Raw genomic sequence first — 20,271 nt, forward strand, 5'->3', positions numbered from 1 at the left:
TATTAACCCCTAAGATCATTTCCAATGGAGGAAGCTTTTCTACATATGTTATGACATCTAATAGGTACTTCTATAATAGAAAAATAAAAATTGTGTTAATGAGAAGAGTGACTTTGTTAAGCTCTCTTTATTTTAATGTTAAAATATTGAAATATAATGATATTAAACTATTTTTATATGATATAAAATTGTCTATAAGTCTGTACAAGAAATTTGTGTGACGTGCAAAGTTAGAGATATTGAATGTTTATAAAGTTATATATGAGTGATACGTAGTTCTGAATGCCGATTTAATGTCAAAATAAGTAGACTTTTTTTGAAGGAGAATAAGTAGCCCTTATCATTTCACCTAAAAAAATATTCTTGTGAATATCTTTTTTAAGAACCTTTATTTTAAAGTAAGGTTTATATGCTCAACAATGTCACCTTAGCTCTTATATAAACAAGGAAAGGAAAACAAGCACTAACCAACACAAACATTGTAACAACATCACTCTCATCCACCAAAACACAATAACAATGTCTTCATCATCTTCTCTTCCTTTCCTATTTCCTCAAACTCATTCAACAGTCCTCCCAAACCCTTCAAACTTCTTCTCACAAAACCTACTATCCACACCCCTCCCTACAAACTCTTTCTTCCAAAACTTTGTTCTCCACAATGGTGACACACCTGAATACATTCACCCTTACCTCATCAAATCCTCAAACTTTTCCCTCTCTATTTCCTACCCTCTTCTCCTCTTTTCAGCAACAATGTTGTACCAAGTTTTTTCACCAGATCTCACAATTTCATCCTCACAAAAATCTCACACAAACACAACAAAAAACCATGTTATCTCATCATATAGTGATCTTGGTGTGACTCTTGACATTCCCTCTTCAAATCTAAGATTCTTTTTAGTTAGAGGAAGCCCTTTTATAACTGCTTCAGTTACAAAACCAACCTCACTTTCAATCACAACACTTCATAACATAGTTTCTTTGTCTTCTTTCGACGACAAAAACACCAAACATACCCTTCAACTTAATAACACTCAGAAATGGATCATATACACTTCTTCACCAATAAAATTCAACCATGATGGTTCTGAGATTGTATCCAATCCATTTTCCGGTATAATCCGTATCATAGTCATTCCTAATACCAAATTTGAGAAAATTCTTGATAAATTCAGCTCTTGTTACCCTGTCTCTGGTGATGCAAACATCAAGAATAAATTTCATTTGGAGTATAAATGGCAAAAGAAATGTTCTGGTGATTTACTCATGCTAGCTCACCCTCTTCATGTTAAGCTTCTATCACAAAGTAATAATGTTAATGTTACTGTTTTGCATGATTTGAAGTATACAAGTGTCGATGGTGATCTCGTTGGTGTTATCGGAGATTCATGGATATTGGAAACTGATCCTGTTAATGTAACATGGTATTCTAGTAAAGGTGTTACAAAAGAATCACATGATGAGATTGTTTCGGCTCTTGTTAAAGATGTGAAGGAGCTGAATTCTTCAGCAATAACAACAAATGGATCTTATTTTTATGGTAAGATTGTTTCAAGAGCTGCAAGGTTTGCATTGATAGCTGAAGAAGTATCTTACCCTAAAGTGATTCCAATTATCAAGAATTTTTTGAAGGAAACTATTGAGCCATGGTTGAATGGAACTTTCAAAGGGAATGGTTTCTTGTATGAAAAAAAATGGGGTGGATTAGTTACTAAACAAGGGGTTAATAATTCAGTTGTTGATTTTGGTTTTGGAATTTATAATGATCATCATTATCATTTAGGTTATTTTCTTTATGGAATTGCTGTTCTTGCAAAGATTGATCCATTTTGGGGACAAAAGTATAAACCACAAGCTTATTCACTTTTGCAAGATTTTATGAACTTGGGCCAAAGGGATAACAAAAACTATCCAACTTTAAGGTGTTTTGATTTTTTCAAGTTGCATTCTTGGGCTGCAGGAGTGACTGAATATGAAAATGGAAGGAATCAAGAAAGTTCAAGTGAAGCAGTGAATGCATATTATTCAGCAGCATTGATAGGTCTAGCATATGGCGACAAAGATCTTGTCGCCATTGGATCAACGCTTTTAGCGTTGGAAATCAATGCTACACAAACTTGGTGGCATGTGAAAGTTGAAAATAATTTGTATGGAGAAGAGTTTGCAAAAGAAAATAGGATTGTTGGTATTTTGTGGGCTAATAAGAGAGATAGTAAACTTTGGTGGGCTCCTTCTGAATGTAGAGGGTGTAGGGTTAGTATCCAAGTTATGCCTTTGTTGCCTATTACTGAGTCTTTGTTTAATGATGGTGTTTATGCTAAGGAGCTAGTGGAATGGACACTCCCTTCTTTGAAGAATGACACAAATGATGATAGATGGAAAGGGTTTATCTATTCTTTGCAAGGAATTTATGATAAAGAAAATGCATTGAAGAAGATTAGAATGTTGGAAGGTTTTGCTAATGGAAACTCATTCAGTAATCTCTTATGGTGGATCCATAGCAGATGAGGAATGTTGCACAAAATCAATATGTACGGGTCATGCGACGCTTTTTATCATTTTCAAAATGAGCCTAATATCAAGATCCAAGGCTATGTGGCCGACAATCTATGTAAATAAAAAATACGAATAAACAGACGAGTATTTCGGTGAACAAGTGAAACAAATGATCCATGACGGACCATGTCTGACTAAGTAGCGATTAAAACTCAATATGTTATCTACCATTTAGACTATTTCGTGAAATTGGAAGTAAAAACAAGACCACAAGTTTGAATATTCCTATTCCTTTGCCCAATTGATAAACTTGTTTAAATTCTTACCCCCTTTGGCTTTGTTCTCCGCCACCATTTCCATTAATTTTGAAGATCTTTCTTTAATTCCTTCATCTTCAAGTAATTCATCCACCTTCTTCTTTATCTCTCCCTTTGTTATTAATCCATTTTCATCCTTTTCAAATCCCAATCCAACCTTCCAAACATCACAAATATATGTCTTGTTCATAAGTTGATCACTAAAAAATGGCAAACACAACAAAGGTACCCCATTACACACACTTTCTATAGTAGAATTCCAACCACAATGTGTAATGAAACATACTATTGAAGGGTGGGTCAAAATCTTCTTTTGTGGTGACCAACCTACAATTTTACCTTGACTTCCTTTGAATTCACTTGGGTATGCATATTTTGTTTCATTACCCTTATCTTTACGTACAACCCAAAGAAAAGGCCTTTCAAGAAGATCAAGCCCTAGAGCTAATTCTTTGAATTGATTTGGACCAATTGATATTAAACTACCAAATGAAACATATATGACAGATTTAGGTGGATATTGATCTAACCATTCTATGCATGTTTCATCTTCTTGCCACAAAGATCCCATGTTGTTATGCTCATTTTCCATTAATGGACCAATTGGTAGAAATTTTGGTGATAAGGAAATTGCTTCAGCCTCAAGATCCATACTAGTGTTACAAAGCCACCATTCTCCCAAATTCATATTTTGCATCTCTTTCATCATATGAAGGAAGAAGAAGGCACTATTTAAGTTATACCATGGCATTGCAGCTGCTTCCATCATAGGCAAATTTGTAGAAAGTTGAATTTCTTGTTTCCTTGGAAGACCTGAAATTCCAAAATTCAATTCATAAACAAGTACCTATCCAGTGTCAACAAGAGCGTATACAAATTGTTTGCATGTCTAAATTGTTCGATCTTGACCAAACGGTACAAGCTTTAGCTTCTTGTTTTGGACCTATTTTGCAAAGTTGAGATACAAGTAGCACAATTATGATCAAAGAATTTAAAATGTGTGACTGTGTGGTTATCGCTATATTAGAGAGAATATGGGTTCTAGTGTGATAGGTGTCGAATATCACCAAGCACTAAATAAGGAAATAAAGTACTCAAATTCTTCATTGATTCCTTATGAGGTCATACAACACTTGTATAGGTAAATTCACACGGCAAGTGCACCCTAACATACTCAATATTACTCCCCACATTAGATCCATCTTGATTAAGATACGTACGGAGTCATATTTACTTCTAGAAATAGCCGAGTCACCACATAAGTACTCCTTATTATCCTACCACATATGCAACATAAAAAATAGGTAATTGCTCTTCTCCCATTTGTTTTTGCTCATTCCCGTCAAAATAGTCGAGTGTGAGTTAACTCGTGCAAGTGGATTCTCAGCGTGAGTTAACTCATGTAGGTGTATTTCTTAGCGTGAGTTAGCACACGTAGAGCAGGAATGAGCAAAAACAGGTGGGAGAAGAGCAATTCTCTAAAAAATATATTGAAGTGTTTAAATATAAAACTCTTTTATGTGCATCCAATCATAGACTAATGGAGAGGGTGGCAAGCATGGGCTCCAGCTCATCTGTAAGGGTTCCTAAAAATGGAGAATTTGATTGATGGATAATTGCAAATTGATTATTAAATTAAAGGTAAAAATTGATAGATGAGAATTCAATTAGAGTTGGTGTTCTTAGTACATAAAAAAAATCGAAAGATAGAAGAAGACCTAGTCCTAGGACTTAAGTCATTACTCTACTAAAAATACCAAATAGAGAGGGAGACTTCATCAATATTCTTCACACCAAATGCCAATCATTGTATTGCCTCTTATAGCATGAGGGGAAGGCTTTCCTCTCATCAGCTCCTTCATTTGTTGACACGCTGTAATTATTTTGGTTTAGTTGTACTTTTGGTCTCTCAATTTTATTAATCTCGCATAAATAATCCCTCTTTTCTAAAATCAAATTTTTTGTTTTCTCTATTTTCATATTTGTTGTAATTTTGTTCTCAATCCATATTTTTGCCCTAGAAATGGTCACTTTTGGCAACAAAAAAGATGTATTTTGGTCTAAAAAAAGTGATATTAATTTGTTTTTCGATTATAAAAACATGGGTTAGAACCATAATTGTAACAAATGTAAAAATAGAGGACCAAAAATTTGATTTTGAAAAAAAGAGAAATATTTTCACGAACTTTATAACAGGGAGGCCAAAATACAATTAATCCTATTATTTTTTTATTGAAGTTGCCAGAAACTTGTGCAAAGCAGCAAAGCAAAAATTGGAGGACTTAGCAAATCAAACTCATGTTCTAAGTTTAAAATTAGAAGGCTGGGCCATTGAGCTATAGTGATTATTATGTAAGAAACCCACAAATTTGTTATATATTACTCAGCAGTTTCTAAGCATTTTTTTTATCATAACACTAAAGATATTATTAAAATATGTATTACCTCCTTCAACCTAAAAAAAAAATGTATTACCTCCTTCCTTGAATATAAAATTATTTTGATAAATTTTGATATTAAAATATATATTACCTCCATCACTTGAACCTGCTGTTCTAGGGTCCTAGAACACCACTAATATGTTTACCATGTTAGTATTATTATATTATTGTAAAACACACATTATTTTATAATCACAGAATTTTCTTTAGTAAAATTACTCATATATATTCTTCAACTAATATGTACTCCCTAGTCCCTATTGCTCCTCTCAATAAAAGAAAATACTACCTTATGCTTTAAGTATAAGCAAACAAAGTATATGTATTTCATTTAAATTCTTATTTTTCTTATATTTATTATCGGAGCGATAAATACATAATTTAAATATGCACTAATATTTAGGACAATTTTTTTCCAGCGTAAAACAGGTATTCTCCGCGCGTAACTGATGAGACTATTCCTTTGAGCCTTATGGATACAATGGGTGGCCAACTCTCCCTAAAAGTTTTAACGCTGCTGCATGTGCAATACTGGATTCAAATAAGATCTTAGTTAAGTTAGAAAAGACCCGCATGATCTTATCTAAACGTTTTTTTTTATATTTAGAACTAAATTTTGTTAACCCTGTCTAACACGTTTCTTGATTTGTCCCTGCATCCAACTAAACCATACCATGATATCACTATTATGTTTTTTTAGAAGAGACTTTATTATGACAGTTTCTCAAAACATATTCACAACAAATATCTCTATATGGTCAAACTTGACTGATGATGCATGTATAAAAAGAAAATTGCATACAAATTATATCTTATATTTTATTGAAAGTAAACTATGGAAGCATATGACAAGATAATTAATGCTGGGTTCATTATTGAGGAATCTCCAATAAATGAAATTGGATGAGGTGAAGAATAAACAATTAATGGTTATGAATTTCCCTCAAAAAAAAAAAGAAAAAAAATTAATGGTTATGAATCAAATGGGGTCCATGTTAAGAATTGCTTGTAATATTTTTGTGAAAGGTAGAGAAACTATATATAGTAATTGAGTAAAAAAATTCTTACCACTTTGAGAATCTATAATTCCTTCCTCAACAAAAGTCTCCATAGAGTTAAAAGAAACCAATGAAGTTGCTGAGGCTGGCCAGAAAAGAGCACCTTTAATTCCCAACTGATGAGCAACTTCTAAGGCCCAACCCATATTTTTAGTGACAATTATACAAGAAATCTTGTTGTCACTATCAAGAGCATTTATCTCTTCTATGAGTTTAGGAAGCATTGAGCTCATAGTGGTTCTTGTGGACAAAATAACTTTGGCCACATCTTTTCTATCATCTTGAGGACTCACACCATCTGGGAGAGATACTAAATTTATGTTTGATTCCTTGACTTTTCCTTGCTCACCAATAATTGAAGTTGTCTTCATTTTATTGTAATTTTCATCTGAAGTCAAGAAAGTGATTTTGCATCCATGTTTGGCTAAAACATGAGAGAATTGCATAAGGGGATTCATATGTCCTAGAATTGGGAATGGTATTGCAAGAAAATGTGGGTTTCCCATTATATGGAAGCTGGTAGAAGTGGTGTAAATTATTGGTGTGTTATGCAGAACTCTTAGAACAATTTTTTTATATATGTGTGATTACTATCAATTTTTATTACTAGAGCTTGTGTTGATGTGTTTTTATATCATTATATATAAAATAATTTAATATGGTGAATTTTTATTTTTTTAATTCAGGTCAACCAAATTAACGTGAGCAATAATCAAGTTATTGGACTAAAGTGATTAACGCACATGTTTCATCAAATGTCGAATCGTTTAGGAGAAATCGAATTCAATTATTAAGTGGAACATCAGACTATACTTACTTTACGGTCAAACTCCAATTTACCGTCTCCGTGAATTTAGCTCAATTGGCAAGGACAATCCACAATATACGTAAGGTATGAGATTCGAAACCCAAACACCAGAAAGAAAAAAAAACTCTGATTCACCATATATCTATGCCCTAAGAACCAGGAAAAGAATAATAATAACGTGAGGAACGGGTGATCATTCGGTTCATTTAAATGGTTTTTTTTAGTACAATCTATTATTAATTTATATATTTATCTTTTACAAATGGCCATTAAATAGTTTGTCAACTGAGCTATCTAAAATAGACACATTATAGTATTCACGTGTTATAATATTACTCCATAGTCTCGTATAAATTTATCTGAAATTGAGCCCAGTAAGTTAGAGATAAACTATTTATGAGTTACTTAGATCATGTGCATTCTAGATGTTATTAGAGAATCAATTTATGACTATTGTGCATGGTAGAAAAGTCGTTTAAAAGGGAATAATCTACTTTATGTCTCGTAGATTTTCTACTAAGACTAATCATTGTTAATCAACAATAAAAGATTCACATCAATAGTTAGAAATGCATTATCGTTCCACTCATAATCACGGAACCCATTTTAGTTCCGTCAAAGAGAAAAGCAATTAGTAGTCCCCTTACAAAAGGAAAACTATGGGTTGACACTTTTTTTTCCCCACTCATATACCACTCCATGCATGTGACATTTTTTTATTTTTTTTATTTCTCTTCCTTTTTATCATTCCCCTTCTATCTCCACCAAACATGCCACATGGAGGTGTAGAATAGAGGATTTGCCACATAGGGTGGACAATGTATCACTACTTATTTAATTTTCATTTTAATCAATCAACCCAACCACGCACCGCACATGGAGGATTTACAATGAAGTTAAAACAAAAAGAGAATGTGGGTAACCCACTACGAAACCTGGAAATAGGCGGTTTGACCTAACCCAACCCAATTATAAATGGTGATTCTTGTGATAGATCCAAACCGAAGTTCCCTACATGGTTTAGGTCTTAGTTTTGGCCAAAACCAACCCAACTCGACTCATGTATAACCCTAATAGTTTGAGCCATATAGGGGAACAAAAAACCTCAAAATGGAAAACTATATGTACCACATAGTCACGATATAGGTGTCGGGAAAACCTAAGCAGGCCAACAATTAATTCACGTGAATGTGGATCTTTGATGAATACACACAAGAATATTGTAAAAAGAAATATTTAACATGGTGTGACATATCTTTCATATGTTCACATGAACATATCGAAATAATGTTGAAAGATAATTCAAATAAGATTCTTATGAGTAAAATATTGAAAAGACGATCTGTGTTATTGCAGATGGAGTCCAATGAAAAGATTGTTGAGTACTTCAATATAATCACATAAAGTAGCAACTAGATGAAAGGTTCAGGGAAGCCAGAAGAAAGAACAAGACCAAATGTTCCATCCAAAACCTTAAGGCTTTGCGTTAAGAAAATTGTTTTTCTCACATGTTTTTATTTTTATATTTTATTTTTAAAACACATGGAAATTACCCATTTTTTCCCAATGGTAGTTAACTACTGTTCGATGATGTCAACCATAGTTAACTACCGTTCCCCCAACGATAGTTAACCACATTTGTGATTTTGCCTAAAACCAGTACACCACTACTCCTACCTCCTATTCATCCATCACTTTCCCTAAAAAAAAAAAAAAAAAAAAAACCCAAAAATTAACTTTCCCCTCAAATATTTATATCAAATCATTGAAGAAAGATTTCTACACACATTTGACGTCAAGAAACAGGTAATGCATCTTTTAACACGTTTACATTTGTTGATTTTTCTGCTATTTTTTGTTTGTTTTTGTGACATGCAGCGCAACGGTAGTTAACTATCGATAGCATCAGAATTTCAGGTGTAGTTAACCATTGTTATACCAACGGTAGTTAACCACCGAGGCCTTGAATTTTTCAAATATTTAACAACCCATGCCTATATTTTTTTCAATTTGTTTCCTTTTGAGTTACATATTAATTAAAAGTTTTTGCAATTATATGTTGTTTATTTATAGTTATGGTTGAGAATGCGGATGATGATCCAGTTGAGACAAAATCTAGTTATGTCGATTATTCTGTCGAGATCAAACCACCTAAGGTTGAAGCTTTGGTTGATATAAAAACCAAATACGGATGAAGCTTCTGCCAATGTTGAAGCTTTACATGTTAATTCTGGTGTGTCCGCAATTGGTGTCAACAAAGTGAACACATCTCAATTCTTTTCAAGCCAAGATACATAGAAAGATAATGATGAATTGCTTGGTTGGGTACGTCGACAAGCAAATAGGATGGGATTTACAGTTGTTATAAAAATATCTAGTATAAAGAATTCAATGTTGGAGTTTGTTTATGAAATAAGTGGCAATCACAAAGTACCGAATAAAAATTTGAAGCATGAAGCAACGGGATCAAGAAAATGTGGGTGTTTGTTCAAGTTGCGTGGATATGTTAGTTGAAAATTGAAGGCTTGGAAGTTAACTATTCGTAATGGAATTCACAACCATGAGATGGTGAAAAATATAGAAGAGCACATGCTTGAGGGAAGATTAAGGGAAGATGACAAAAAGATTCTAGGTAACTTGACCAAGAGTTTGATGCAGCCAAAAAATATTTTGATGAATTTGAAGGGAAAAAGACAAGAGTGCATGACAAATGTAAAGAAAGCATACAATGAACGTCATAAATTCAAAAAGGCAATCAGACATGACAAGACGGGGATGCAGTTTCTAGTGTCAAAGTTGGAAGAGTACAAATATGTTTATTTCACAAGAACACAATGTGAGAGTTCTACTATTCAGGACATATTTTGGGCTCATTCCGAATCGGTTAAGTTGTTTAACGATTTCCTGAAAGTTTTGATCATGGACTCCACCTATAAAACCAACTTGTACATGATGCAATTGTTTGAGATAATTGGGTTCACCTCAACCGATATGAAATATTCGGTTGCTTTTGCATTTCTGATAGTTGAGAAGGAGGATAACTTTACTTGGGTTTTACGGATGTTGCTTCAACTTCTTAACTCTAAGAGTGATATACCTAAGTTGGTTGTGACTGAAATGGATATGACTTTGATGAATATCGTAGCAACTGTTCTCCCTGAAACTTGTGCAATACTTTGTTATTTTCTTATTGGTAGAAATGTAAGAGCAAAATGCATCACAGACTGCAGAGTGAACCTGAAGGATGTCAAAGTGGTTGGGAAAGAGAAGGTAGTCAAAGAGGTGAAGTCAAGTGATATAGTTGACACCATAACGAGAGCAAGGGATAAAGTGGTTGAAGCTCCTACACATGATTCATATGCAAGTGAGGTAATGCGCTTTTGAGATGTTTTTAAAAAAATTCCAAAGTTTCTTGACTATATTCAAATTACCATTTTGGATATTGTTAAGGAAAAAAATAGTGGGGGCATGGTCAGACCATGTCTTGCATCTTGGCTGCAGAACCACCAACACAGTTGTAGGGGCTCATGGTAGGTTGAAGAAATATTTGAGCACTAGTGTGGATGACTTGGTACTTGTTGGGATAAAATACATAAGATGTTGGTAATCCAGTTAACTGGGATACATTCATCATTTAGTAGGAGTTGTACTATCTTGGAACATAGATAACATTTTATACTCCGGGTTGGGGGGATGTATCTAGAGTTGCCCCGAGCTATATTTTTTAGGAAGCAAAACGTTCCATGGAAGCTGGCATGGATATGAAAAATTGTCGTTGTGTGATAAGGACATCGTATGGGCTACCTTATGCATGTATCATTGCTATGAAAATCCATCACAACAAGTCTATTCAATTTGACGAGATAGATCATCATTGGGAAAGGTTGTGAATAATTTTTTTTTTCTGTCATGGAGGAATTGAGTGGTATTCAAGAATGTCTCAAAAAAGTTCTTACCAAAGGAAAATACAAATTAAAGAGGCTTTGCGTCAGTTAGCATTTCCAGAAGCCATAATGTTGTCTCCATCACCAAGAAAGGTACTAACCAAAGGAGCTAAGAAAAAAGTGAAATCTATACCAAATAAGGCATCGACTAGTCAAATCTCATCGTTGTGGGAGCGTGTTGATTCCCAATTTTCGGATACTTAATCGTCCCCAACAAAATCATAATTACCTAAAAGAAAGAATGCTCGTATTGACAATCCATCACGTTCCTCGGTTCTAACGCTTACCCGGGTTCCTAAATCAATCTTGTTTCCAACTCCTTATGTTGCCTCGAGTCCTATTCATCATATTACTTTTAAATCTTCTTTTCATAAGTGTTGATTATTATATGTCTAAGAATTTTTCAAAGTGCTCAAAACATAATAAAAGAATTTAAAACTCTTCTTCGAGCTATTCATCATGTGTGCAGCATGGAAACATGCCTAATTCAAACAGTGTTTGTGTTTTATAGCTTAAAAAGAGAACATAAAAGAGGATTTTTTTCTTTCTTAAAGTGGGAATTCGCCAAGAATAAATAGGGGGGGTGGGGGGTATGGAAAATACAAAAGAGGAAATTGTTGGGCTATTTGGGGAACCTCACTATGTTTGATCATCATGTTGGATTAATAGCAATTACAAGTGAATTGACTACCACTTCTTTAGATAAAACCTTAAGATATTAAGTTTACAAGTGATACCGCTTATATGTTGCTCGATTTTATATTTCATTTAATATGAAAGTTTAACTTACATTTGACATATCATAATATTTCTTTCAAATGTAAGACTTTTTACGTCATTGATCCAATATAATGACACTCATTCCCATAGTCCAACATTAAAGGAGGAAAATAGTTAGAGAAGCCAAACACATCATCACTTTCATTTTCGTGATCATCTACAAATCATCTTGAACCCCGTTATGAGACATAAAGTTTTCATTTCTCCAAGGGTTTAAGCTAGGTTGTATGGCTATTGTAAGGGATATGTGAATGAAATTTCACTCTTAATATCAAAGATAGTAATACAAATATATCAGTAAATTATACAATATATTTTTACAAAATCTACTGTATTAATTAAACTTTTTCATTGACGTATAAAAAGAACTAAAGTTAGTTAGATGGATTAGAATTTCTTCCCTGCTAATTTGGAATGATGTAACATAGTCTATTTTGTCCCTCAGCCCAACGTGTTGGAAATTACGGTAACAAGTCATGTCTCTAACAAGTCATATTTGTTTTTATTTTAGATTCCAGCCAAAAATTTAGTTCACTTTAACGTGGAAAATGAGTCGAGTAGACTCGATAAGATCTGACTCAACTTTAAATTCGATCGAAATTTATTTTAAAAGTTCTTTTTAGCTTGAGTTTGATTTATTTAAAAATCACAAATAAATCGATTTCGGTTGTTTGTTTGAATCAAATAATTTGAAAGAAAATAAATTGTTAAGAAAGTCATAGTTTTAGATTATTAATCTTTTATTTATTTTTAAAAAATGCCAAGATTGAATTAAAATAAATTATAGCGATAAATATAGAAAACTAAGTAACACTTTAAAAGAAAAATAAAAAAAAACATCAAAACTAGTGTATCTAAATGAGACAAAAACCAATAAAATTTCATACATAGATTTGAGAGTTCTCAAAATACTCTTCCACATTTAAATACTCATGAATCAAACGAATCAAATAACATAGAATTCAAATTCAATTTATTTAGATAATGAACTTAATATGTATCTTAATTTCAATTCATTTGATTTAGGAATCAAATTAAACGAGTTAGCCCGATTCATTGTTCGCTCTAGATCATCCATCCTATTGGTAAATATAATTTAATAAGGATGATAATTATATTTAAGACAAAATCAAAATTATTGTAAAAAACATAAAAATTTGATTCGAAAATAAAACACTAAGGCTATGTTTGTTTTAAAGGAAAGAAAGTGAGAGGAGAGAAAGGTGAAGGAAAGAAAGTTTTTCTATTGTTTGGAACTCTCCAAAAAGATTAAGGAAAGAAAGAATATACGTGGGTCCCACGTCAGAAATCTTTCCAACCAAATCTGAACGGAAAGCTTGAGAGCACAAGCATATTATTTGAAATGTCCATACTGCCCCAACTTTGATCATTTATTTTACTATTCATTTGCTCTCTAATTTTATTTATCTTTTCAATTCACGGCTTAACCTTTTTTTTTAATAAATAATTCACTACTTAATTTTTTTATTGTTTCTACTCATACGATTCTATGTCACAATTTATTTTCAACCCAACTATAGACAATAGTTTATATATGCTAAACATATTATTTTTGTTTAAGGTTATTTATGTCAACTATTAAATGTAGGTCTTTCTTTCCTTCAACTTTCTATCTCATTTTCTCTTATACTAAACAACCAAAACATTCATCTTACTTTCTATTCATTTTCTTTCCTTAAACAATCTTTCCTTAATCATTCTTTCCTTTCACTTTCTTTGTACATCCAAACAAAGCCTAAAGGTTGAGTCTCATGTACTTCATTCACCTTCTCTATGACTTTTCCTCGATTTTTTTTTGAATAATTGGCCTTCTCCATTATTGTCCAATTATTAAAATATATGCATCACATCTAGTCTAAGCCTAGGGTCCCGTGATCTGAACGTACCATCCTTAGCCAATTGTTTGTTTGCGTACAAGTTGTGACATGAGAGGTTTTCCACGAGTGTATGAGAAAAGACATCAAATCAAATATGTATAATGATACAAAACATCTTGCATTATTTTCGGTATATTTTTCGATCATTTTAATTATGATTTGATCTAAATAAAATGAGTTTTAAATAAGTTGTTTATGGTTTGAGAGATATTGAATAATGTTTTCATATCTAGTCATTTAATTTTAGTTCTTCCTTAAACTAAATTATTCTTGGGTGTTTTTGATGTATTTCCTTGAAAAATAATGTAATTCGACAAAAGAAATCACTTTACATGAAGAATTGAGAAGACATAGAATAAATATTTATGAGGCCTATGAAGACATTACAAGTTTGAGAAATTCTACCCCAAGTCCCAAATTAAGTTTGAAAAGAAAACACTAAAAACATGCTGAAAATACTTTTGTGTGCACATGCGCATGGCGCGCTCGTGCTCCTCTACGGAAAAAAAAACTAACATTTTGTATCCCAATAAATACATAAATGCCACGTGTATCCCATTAAAAAGTAAAAATTAAAATAATTATACAGTCAGCGCACCACGTCATCCGAAAAAGGTGACACAACATGCCACATCAGCAAAAATGCACAGTCAGCTGGCGTAGATGGGTTTTCCAAAACAAATTTTTTTTTACAAGGACCGAATCCAATTTTTTTTACTGTAGGCAAAACCAAAAGCGACCTATATTACAGGGGGTTAGTTGCACCGTAAGGCCGCAAAAATATATTAGCGCGATTTAAATATATTAGATCCCCGTGAGCTTAACTCAGTTGGTAGGGATATTGCATATTATATGCAGGAGCCGGGGTTCGAACCCCGGACACTCCACTTCTCCACAATTAAATTGTGTGAGCTCTAACCACTAGGCTACTTGACCAAAAAATAAATAAATATATTAGCGTCCACACCGCCAAAATAGCGTCCGCTTCGTGATGCCGCATGATTTTTTTTGGGTTGGTTGCACCGCAAGGCCGCAATTTTTTTAACCTATTTTAGCCACACCAAAACATAAATCCTGGGACCGCCCCTATGGCCAACAATAAAGTAAAGGTAGTGCTAAGTTGTGCCTTTATGGCACATGTTAAGAAACCTAAAAGAATAAATATTTTCTAAAATTCGATGTATTTAATTTATTAAAAAGTTAAATATTAAATGTAATGCATATATTCAAATAAATTATTTTTTACATTTGATTCATTAACTTGTATCTTAAAAGCACAAGTTAGTATTTCTCATAAAGTAAAGAGGGAGGAATTTAAGAAGTGGGAAGAGTAATTTTCTTGGCATCGACATAGACATTTTAATTTATGCAATACCAACTTAAAATACTACATATCATCAACTTTGTGTCAAATTATGGGGATGGACATAATTTCATAAACTTTAAAAATAACGTGACCAAAATATTTATATAGAGAAAAATAGGACAATTAACATAAGAACCACAATCTTCACACGACTGCAATATTCCCCGATCTGTTAGCATCCATCTATGACGATTTCAAATTGTCACACTTTATTCATTTATTTTCCAAATATTTTTTATGATTTTGTTACAACTAGAATCAAAATGAAATGTGCTTAAAATGTACTAAAGTCACCAAACAAGTACTAAAGCATTATTACATCGCCCAATTGATAAAGTTTTGGAGATTCTTTGAAGATTTACCATCTTCTACTATGTTCTCCAATGTTAACTCCTTTAGTTTCAATGATCTTTCTTTAATATCTTGATCTTGAAGCAATTGTTCCACCTTCTTCTTTATCTCTTCCTTTAGTACTATCCCATTTTCATCCTTGTCTAATTCAAATCCAACCTTCCACACATCACAAATATATGACTTGTTCGTAAATTGATCAGTTGCAAATGGCCAACATAAGAAAGGTATACCAGAATATACACCTTCTATAGTAGAATTCCAACCACAATGACTAATGAAACAAGCTATAGCAGGATGGTTCAATATCTTCTTCTGCGGTACCCAACTAACGATCTTTCCTTTAGTTCCGAGGAATTCATCAGGGTATGCATAGTTTACCTTGTTGTCATTACTAGGACGAACAACCCAAAGAAAAGGCTTGTCAAGAAGATCAAGTCCTAGGGCTAGTTCATTAAATTGGTTTTGGTCCATTACTGCCAAACTACCGAAGGAAACATATACGACCGATTGTGATGGTTGCTTATCTAGCCAATCTAAGGAAGTCATGTCTTCTTGCCAGAATGAACTTTTGTTGCTATCATTTTCCATCAATGGGCCAATTGGTAGGAACTTTGGTGAGATGGAGAATGTTGCATGCTCTAAATCATAAGTTGTGTTGCAAAGCCACCAATGTCCTAACTTCATGGTTTGCATCTGTTGTGCAAGATGATCAAATATGATCTTGTCAAAGGTCCGCCATGGAACGTTTTTTGTGTCCATCTTTGGCATATTTGGAGAGAGCTGAATTTCTTGATCTTTGGTATAAATTCCTGTAATAGAAAAATTAAATCATTAGAACTCTGATATTTTTACTTTTACTACTAGTAATTAACTGAGACTCCAAGGCGAGTAATGTGAAACTGAATCCTTGATCTCCTGCAAAGAACTATTTTCATGTCTTAACGCATACGATTGAGCTACTCCTTCTGAGACGAAGAATATTCGGTATTTTACACTTGCAATATGCGGGTGGAACAGAAAATTCATGAGCCAACATGTCACTTGGAAGCAAAAGGTGCAATGCGGTAGAGAGAATTCAGCAGGGGCGACCTGAGAACACACGAGATGTGTAGCTTAGACACATATGATAACTTCATGTGGTCTCGGGTCGGCCCTGTGGAACATCTCTACCTCTATATTTGCAGCATTGAATAATTTTGTATATCATGTAATGAATTATGTCGTTTTAAATCAATATATATAGCCTCAAACATGGTACTTGTGTAGGCTTTAGATGTACTACACCCAAGTACTTGTGAGAGTACCATATTGTACATTTGTACTTCCAATTTCAACCAAAATCAAAGGTTAATTAGTTGTACTATTTTGAGTCAAAAAGTTGTACTACAGTTTTCCGTTACCCACACGGCAATACAATTCTACAAATAATACATTGTTAATTTCTTTCAAATGAAATACAATACGTACTCAACAGGAAAAAAAAATCTAACTATAATGATGAACTCCCTTGTAATAAAATCTAAGTAAAATCATTTTTTTAGATAATTAGTTAATCATATTTACTACGTTGATTCAAAACCTTAGTTCGCTACGTTGTGAGGATTAGCATCGTTCGTAACCTAACCCATAATCTTTAATTAATTAGTTAATTTAATATTGTAATTTGAGTTGCTAGAGCTTACGAAAAAGGTTAAACTGTATTTTTGGTCTCCTAAGTTTCACAATATTGCAATTTTGGCCCTATTACAAAAATGAAAAATGTGACTCCCATGTTTAGAGAAATATGCTTTTTTGACCCCTTAACATATGAGAAATATGCTTTTTGATCTCTTATCTTTACAAAAAAGTTGCGATTATGATCCCTTTTCGGGACATGTGGCATCTTCTCAACAATTTTAAAACGAAAGAGGCAAAAATCGCAACATTGTGAAACTTAGGGGGTCAAAATTATAGTTTATCCTTAAAAAGTAAATACTTGTTAGTTGCAATTGTGCGTCATAACAAATCAAAAAATAAATAAGGTATACTCCATCCGTTCCAAAATGCAAGTAAAAATGAGTCAACACAAGTTGATGTATTTAATACAAATTTTAAACTAAATACATTAACTTTTGTATATCAATTTTTATTTATATTTTGAGATGGAGGGAGTACTTAACAAAAAACTTGAGGAAAAAATGTCGAGATCAATTGTCAATATCTACACAATACTTTCCTATTTTTTTTTTTACCAATGGAGATAATCTTGATGACGTATACTTTGGTATTCTAAGCATGAATGTCAAAAGCAACTTCCTCATAAGCTACCCTACATTCAGTCCCCTGTTTGCTAAACCTAACCCCGTGGTTGGTTATTTTAATATTGTCATTTGACATACTAAATCTTATCTTAAATAAAAAAATAAAAAAAAAAGGTTGGCTTTGATGGTTGAGTGGGAGAGTTAAGAATCAATCGTGGTCTAGTCTCGGTTAGATTTTCATTTCGAGCAAAAACTAACAAATTAACAATTAACATGTTAATATTGAAACTCATTTGGAGTATGCTCCTCTCAAGGTTTCAAGATTGATTCATCCTGATATCTATTTCAGTGGGGCCTAAGTCAATATAGAGTTATGCTCTGACTTTAAATTGGGTCCCCACAAATAGGTGGTGGGATTGACTACTCAAATTAATCGACTCTTGGGGCGGAACCAAGCTTTGAAGAAAAAAAATACTAATATTGAATTTTTTTCTGCTGAAGCAGTTTGTGTATATGAAACACTCCAAACTTTACCCAGATGTATAACAACACAGCAGACAGATTTAATTTTTGGCAAATAGTCAAAGTGGTGCACCAACAATGAACAATAAGTTGTACCAAAAAAACAAAACAATGAACAATAAGTAACTCTTAATTACCTGCTGAATCAATTACTCCATCATCAATTAGTTTAGGGATGCTATAACAAAAAGCCAAAGAAGTTGCTGAGCCAGTCCAAAGAAGAACCCCTTTAATTCCTAAGTTGTGTCCAACTTCCAAAGCCCATCCCATATTGAAGGTAACAATAATACAACAAATCTTATTTTCATCATCCAAAGCATTAACTTCTTCTATAAGCTTAGGAAGCAAAGGAGGCATGTTTCTTTTGATTGAGAAGAGAACTTTCTTTTGATCACTTCTATCATCTTCAGGTTCCAAACCATCTGGGAGTGTGACAAAGTTTATTGTTTCTTGACTTTGTTCATTATTGTTGTTGGTTCTTTTGTGGCTGAATTCTGTGTTAAGGAAAGTGATCTTGCAGCCATGTTTGGCTAAAACATGACATAATTGCATGAGGGGATTTATATGACCTGGAATTGGGTATGGAATAACAAGAAAGTGAGGGATACCCATTTGATTGAAAATGGAAGATGCAAATGGCATGGATTGTTTGCTAATTTATAGAGCAGGTCAAAAGACACACTATTAAATTTCCACGACGTGACGAACACTTTGCTCCTCTCAAAATCTCAGGTTCGATTCTTCTGGTGCCAGTTTCGATGTGAAGGTCCAAGTCTTGTTCTGGCTTAAATGGGACCTCCGCAAATGGATGGTGGGATTGGTCTCCTCGAAATAGTTGATTCTTGGATCGAATATCAAGTTTTTTAAAAAAAAAAAAAAAAACTTTGTCTAACATGGACAAGCAAAATCGTATTGCACCTAACACAAACATCTTTTTTATCATTAGATCAATGAATCAAGTCATATTTCATTTTATTTAATATTGAGATTTTATTAATTCAGAGATAAAACTAATTTGTACCTGATACAAAATTTATTTTACTTTTTTTTTTTTTTAAAATCAAAACTTGTTTTACTTGCAAATCATAGAATTTATCTAGACTAGATAATAAAATACATTTGAAAAGAGTGTATTAAAAATGTATACAGAGCTTATAATATAAAATGAAATGTCTAGGATTGAGGTCCATTGCTGCTCACTTTCTAAATATGTCTTCCTTAGCCTTGGTTATCTTTTTTGTTGACTAGTCTAATACGTACGTAGTCTCTGATGTCGTATATTTCAGATCCATTTTATTCTCTCTCTCACACACACACACACATAGTTAGGATCCGTTGATACTTGATGTCTCAACCGTCTATTTTTTTAATCTAAAGGCTCATAATTATTTGTTAATTTTACTCATATGATCTTTTCTCCCTTGATCCCCACCTGTTTTCTGCTGATCTTCTTTAACCTAATCAAGAATAAAAGTATTCTCCTTCTCACGGTTCACAATCAACAAACACAACATAATTCTTGAATTTATTTCCCTCTCTAAGAATTGGCAGCAATCCAATTTAAATGTTTTCCCCTTTACGAATTCATAATAAAAATTGATTTTATCCAATTCATATTTCACGTACTACGTGGGTATTTTCATTGACTATTCAATCATGGTTAAACACCTAAAATTCCATCAATAGAAGCAAACTCATCCAAAATACTCCTATATTCACCACCGTCCTATTCAATTGGGATCCTTATCACAAATTTTGCAAAAATTGTCTTAATATATTGGGATTCATAGAATAAATTTATACCAAGAGGGAAAGAGATGCAAACATATATCAACGGTGTTTACGTGTGGCAGAGCATAACAAATTTTCCAGAAGAAAATGAGGAGTATCACAAGCTGCCATGGTTTTCAATTTGACTTTTTTTCCATTGTTGTTCGATTGAAAAGGAACAAAAAGAAAGAAGAGAGCACGGTACGATGAGAAAGAAAGGCCCATGAGTTGATTTCGTAAACAATTATTAGCCTTTGATTTTAAAAAATAGACG

The 20,271-nt window shown here is 32.9% G+C and overlaps 3 protein-coding genes across 3 annotated transcripts; 1 reads left to right on the forward strand and 2 right to left on the reverse strand.

Annotated features, from left to right (window-relative positions):
• Positions 1 to 345: 345 nt before the first annotated feature.
• On the forward strand, positions 346 to 2,656 carry LOC11417855 (probable endo-1,3(4)-beta-glucanase ARB_01444). Its single transcript, XM_003621375.4, has one exon. It carries the CDS (start codon positions 520 to 522, stop codon positions 2,509 to 2,511), a length of 1,992 nt encoding a protein of 663 aa, XP_003621423.1. The 5' UTR covers positions 346 to 519; the 3' UTR covers positions 2,512 to 2,656.
• On the reverse strand, positions 2,596 to 6,905 carry LOC11430304 (UDP-glycosyltransferase 83A1). The gene is made up of 2 exons (XM_003621376.3): positions 6,326 to 6,905; positions 2,596 to 3,629 (listed from the first exon to the last, which is right to left on the reverse strand). The coding sequence occupies exons 1-2, from the start codon at positions 6,819 to 6,821 to the stop codon at positions 2,785 to 2,787; spliced, it is 1,341 nt and encodes a 446-aa protein (XP_003621424.1). The 5' UTR covers positions 6,822 to 6,905; the 3' UTR covers positions 2,596 to 2,784.
• An 8,349-nt stretch (positions 6,906 to 15,254) lies between these two features.
• LOC11437019 (UDP-glycosyltransferase 83A1) lies at positions 15,255 to 18,884 on the reverse strand. The gene is made up of 2 exons (XM_003621377.3): positions 18,365 to 18,884; positions 15,255 to 16,274 (listed from the first exon to the last, which is right to left on the reverse strand). The coding sequence occupies exons 1-2, from the start codon at positions 18,867 to 18,869 to the stop codon at positions 15,427 to 15,429; spliced, it is 1,353 nt and encodes a 450-aa protein (XP_003621425.2). The 5' UTR covers positions 18,870 to 18,884; the 3' UTR covers positions 15,255 to 15,426.
• Positions 18,885 to 20,271: the final 1,387 nt, after the last annotated feature.

Source organism: Medicago truncatula, chromosome 7 (assembly GCF_003473485.1).
Source record: "Medicago truncatula cultivar Jemalong A17 chromosome 7, MtrunA17r5.0-ANR, whole genome shotgun sequence".
In the NCBI taxonomy this organism is placed as follows: Eukaryota; Viridiplantae; Streptophyta; class Magnoliopsida; order Fabales; family Fabaceae; genus Medicago; species Medicago truncatula.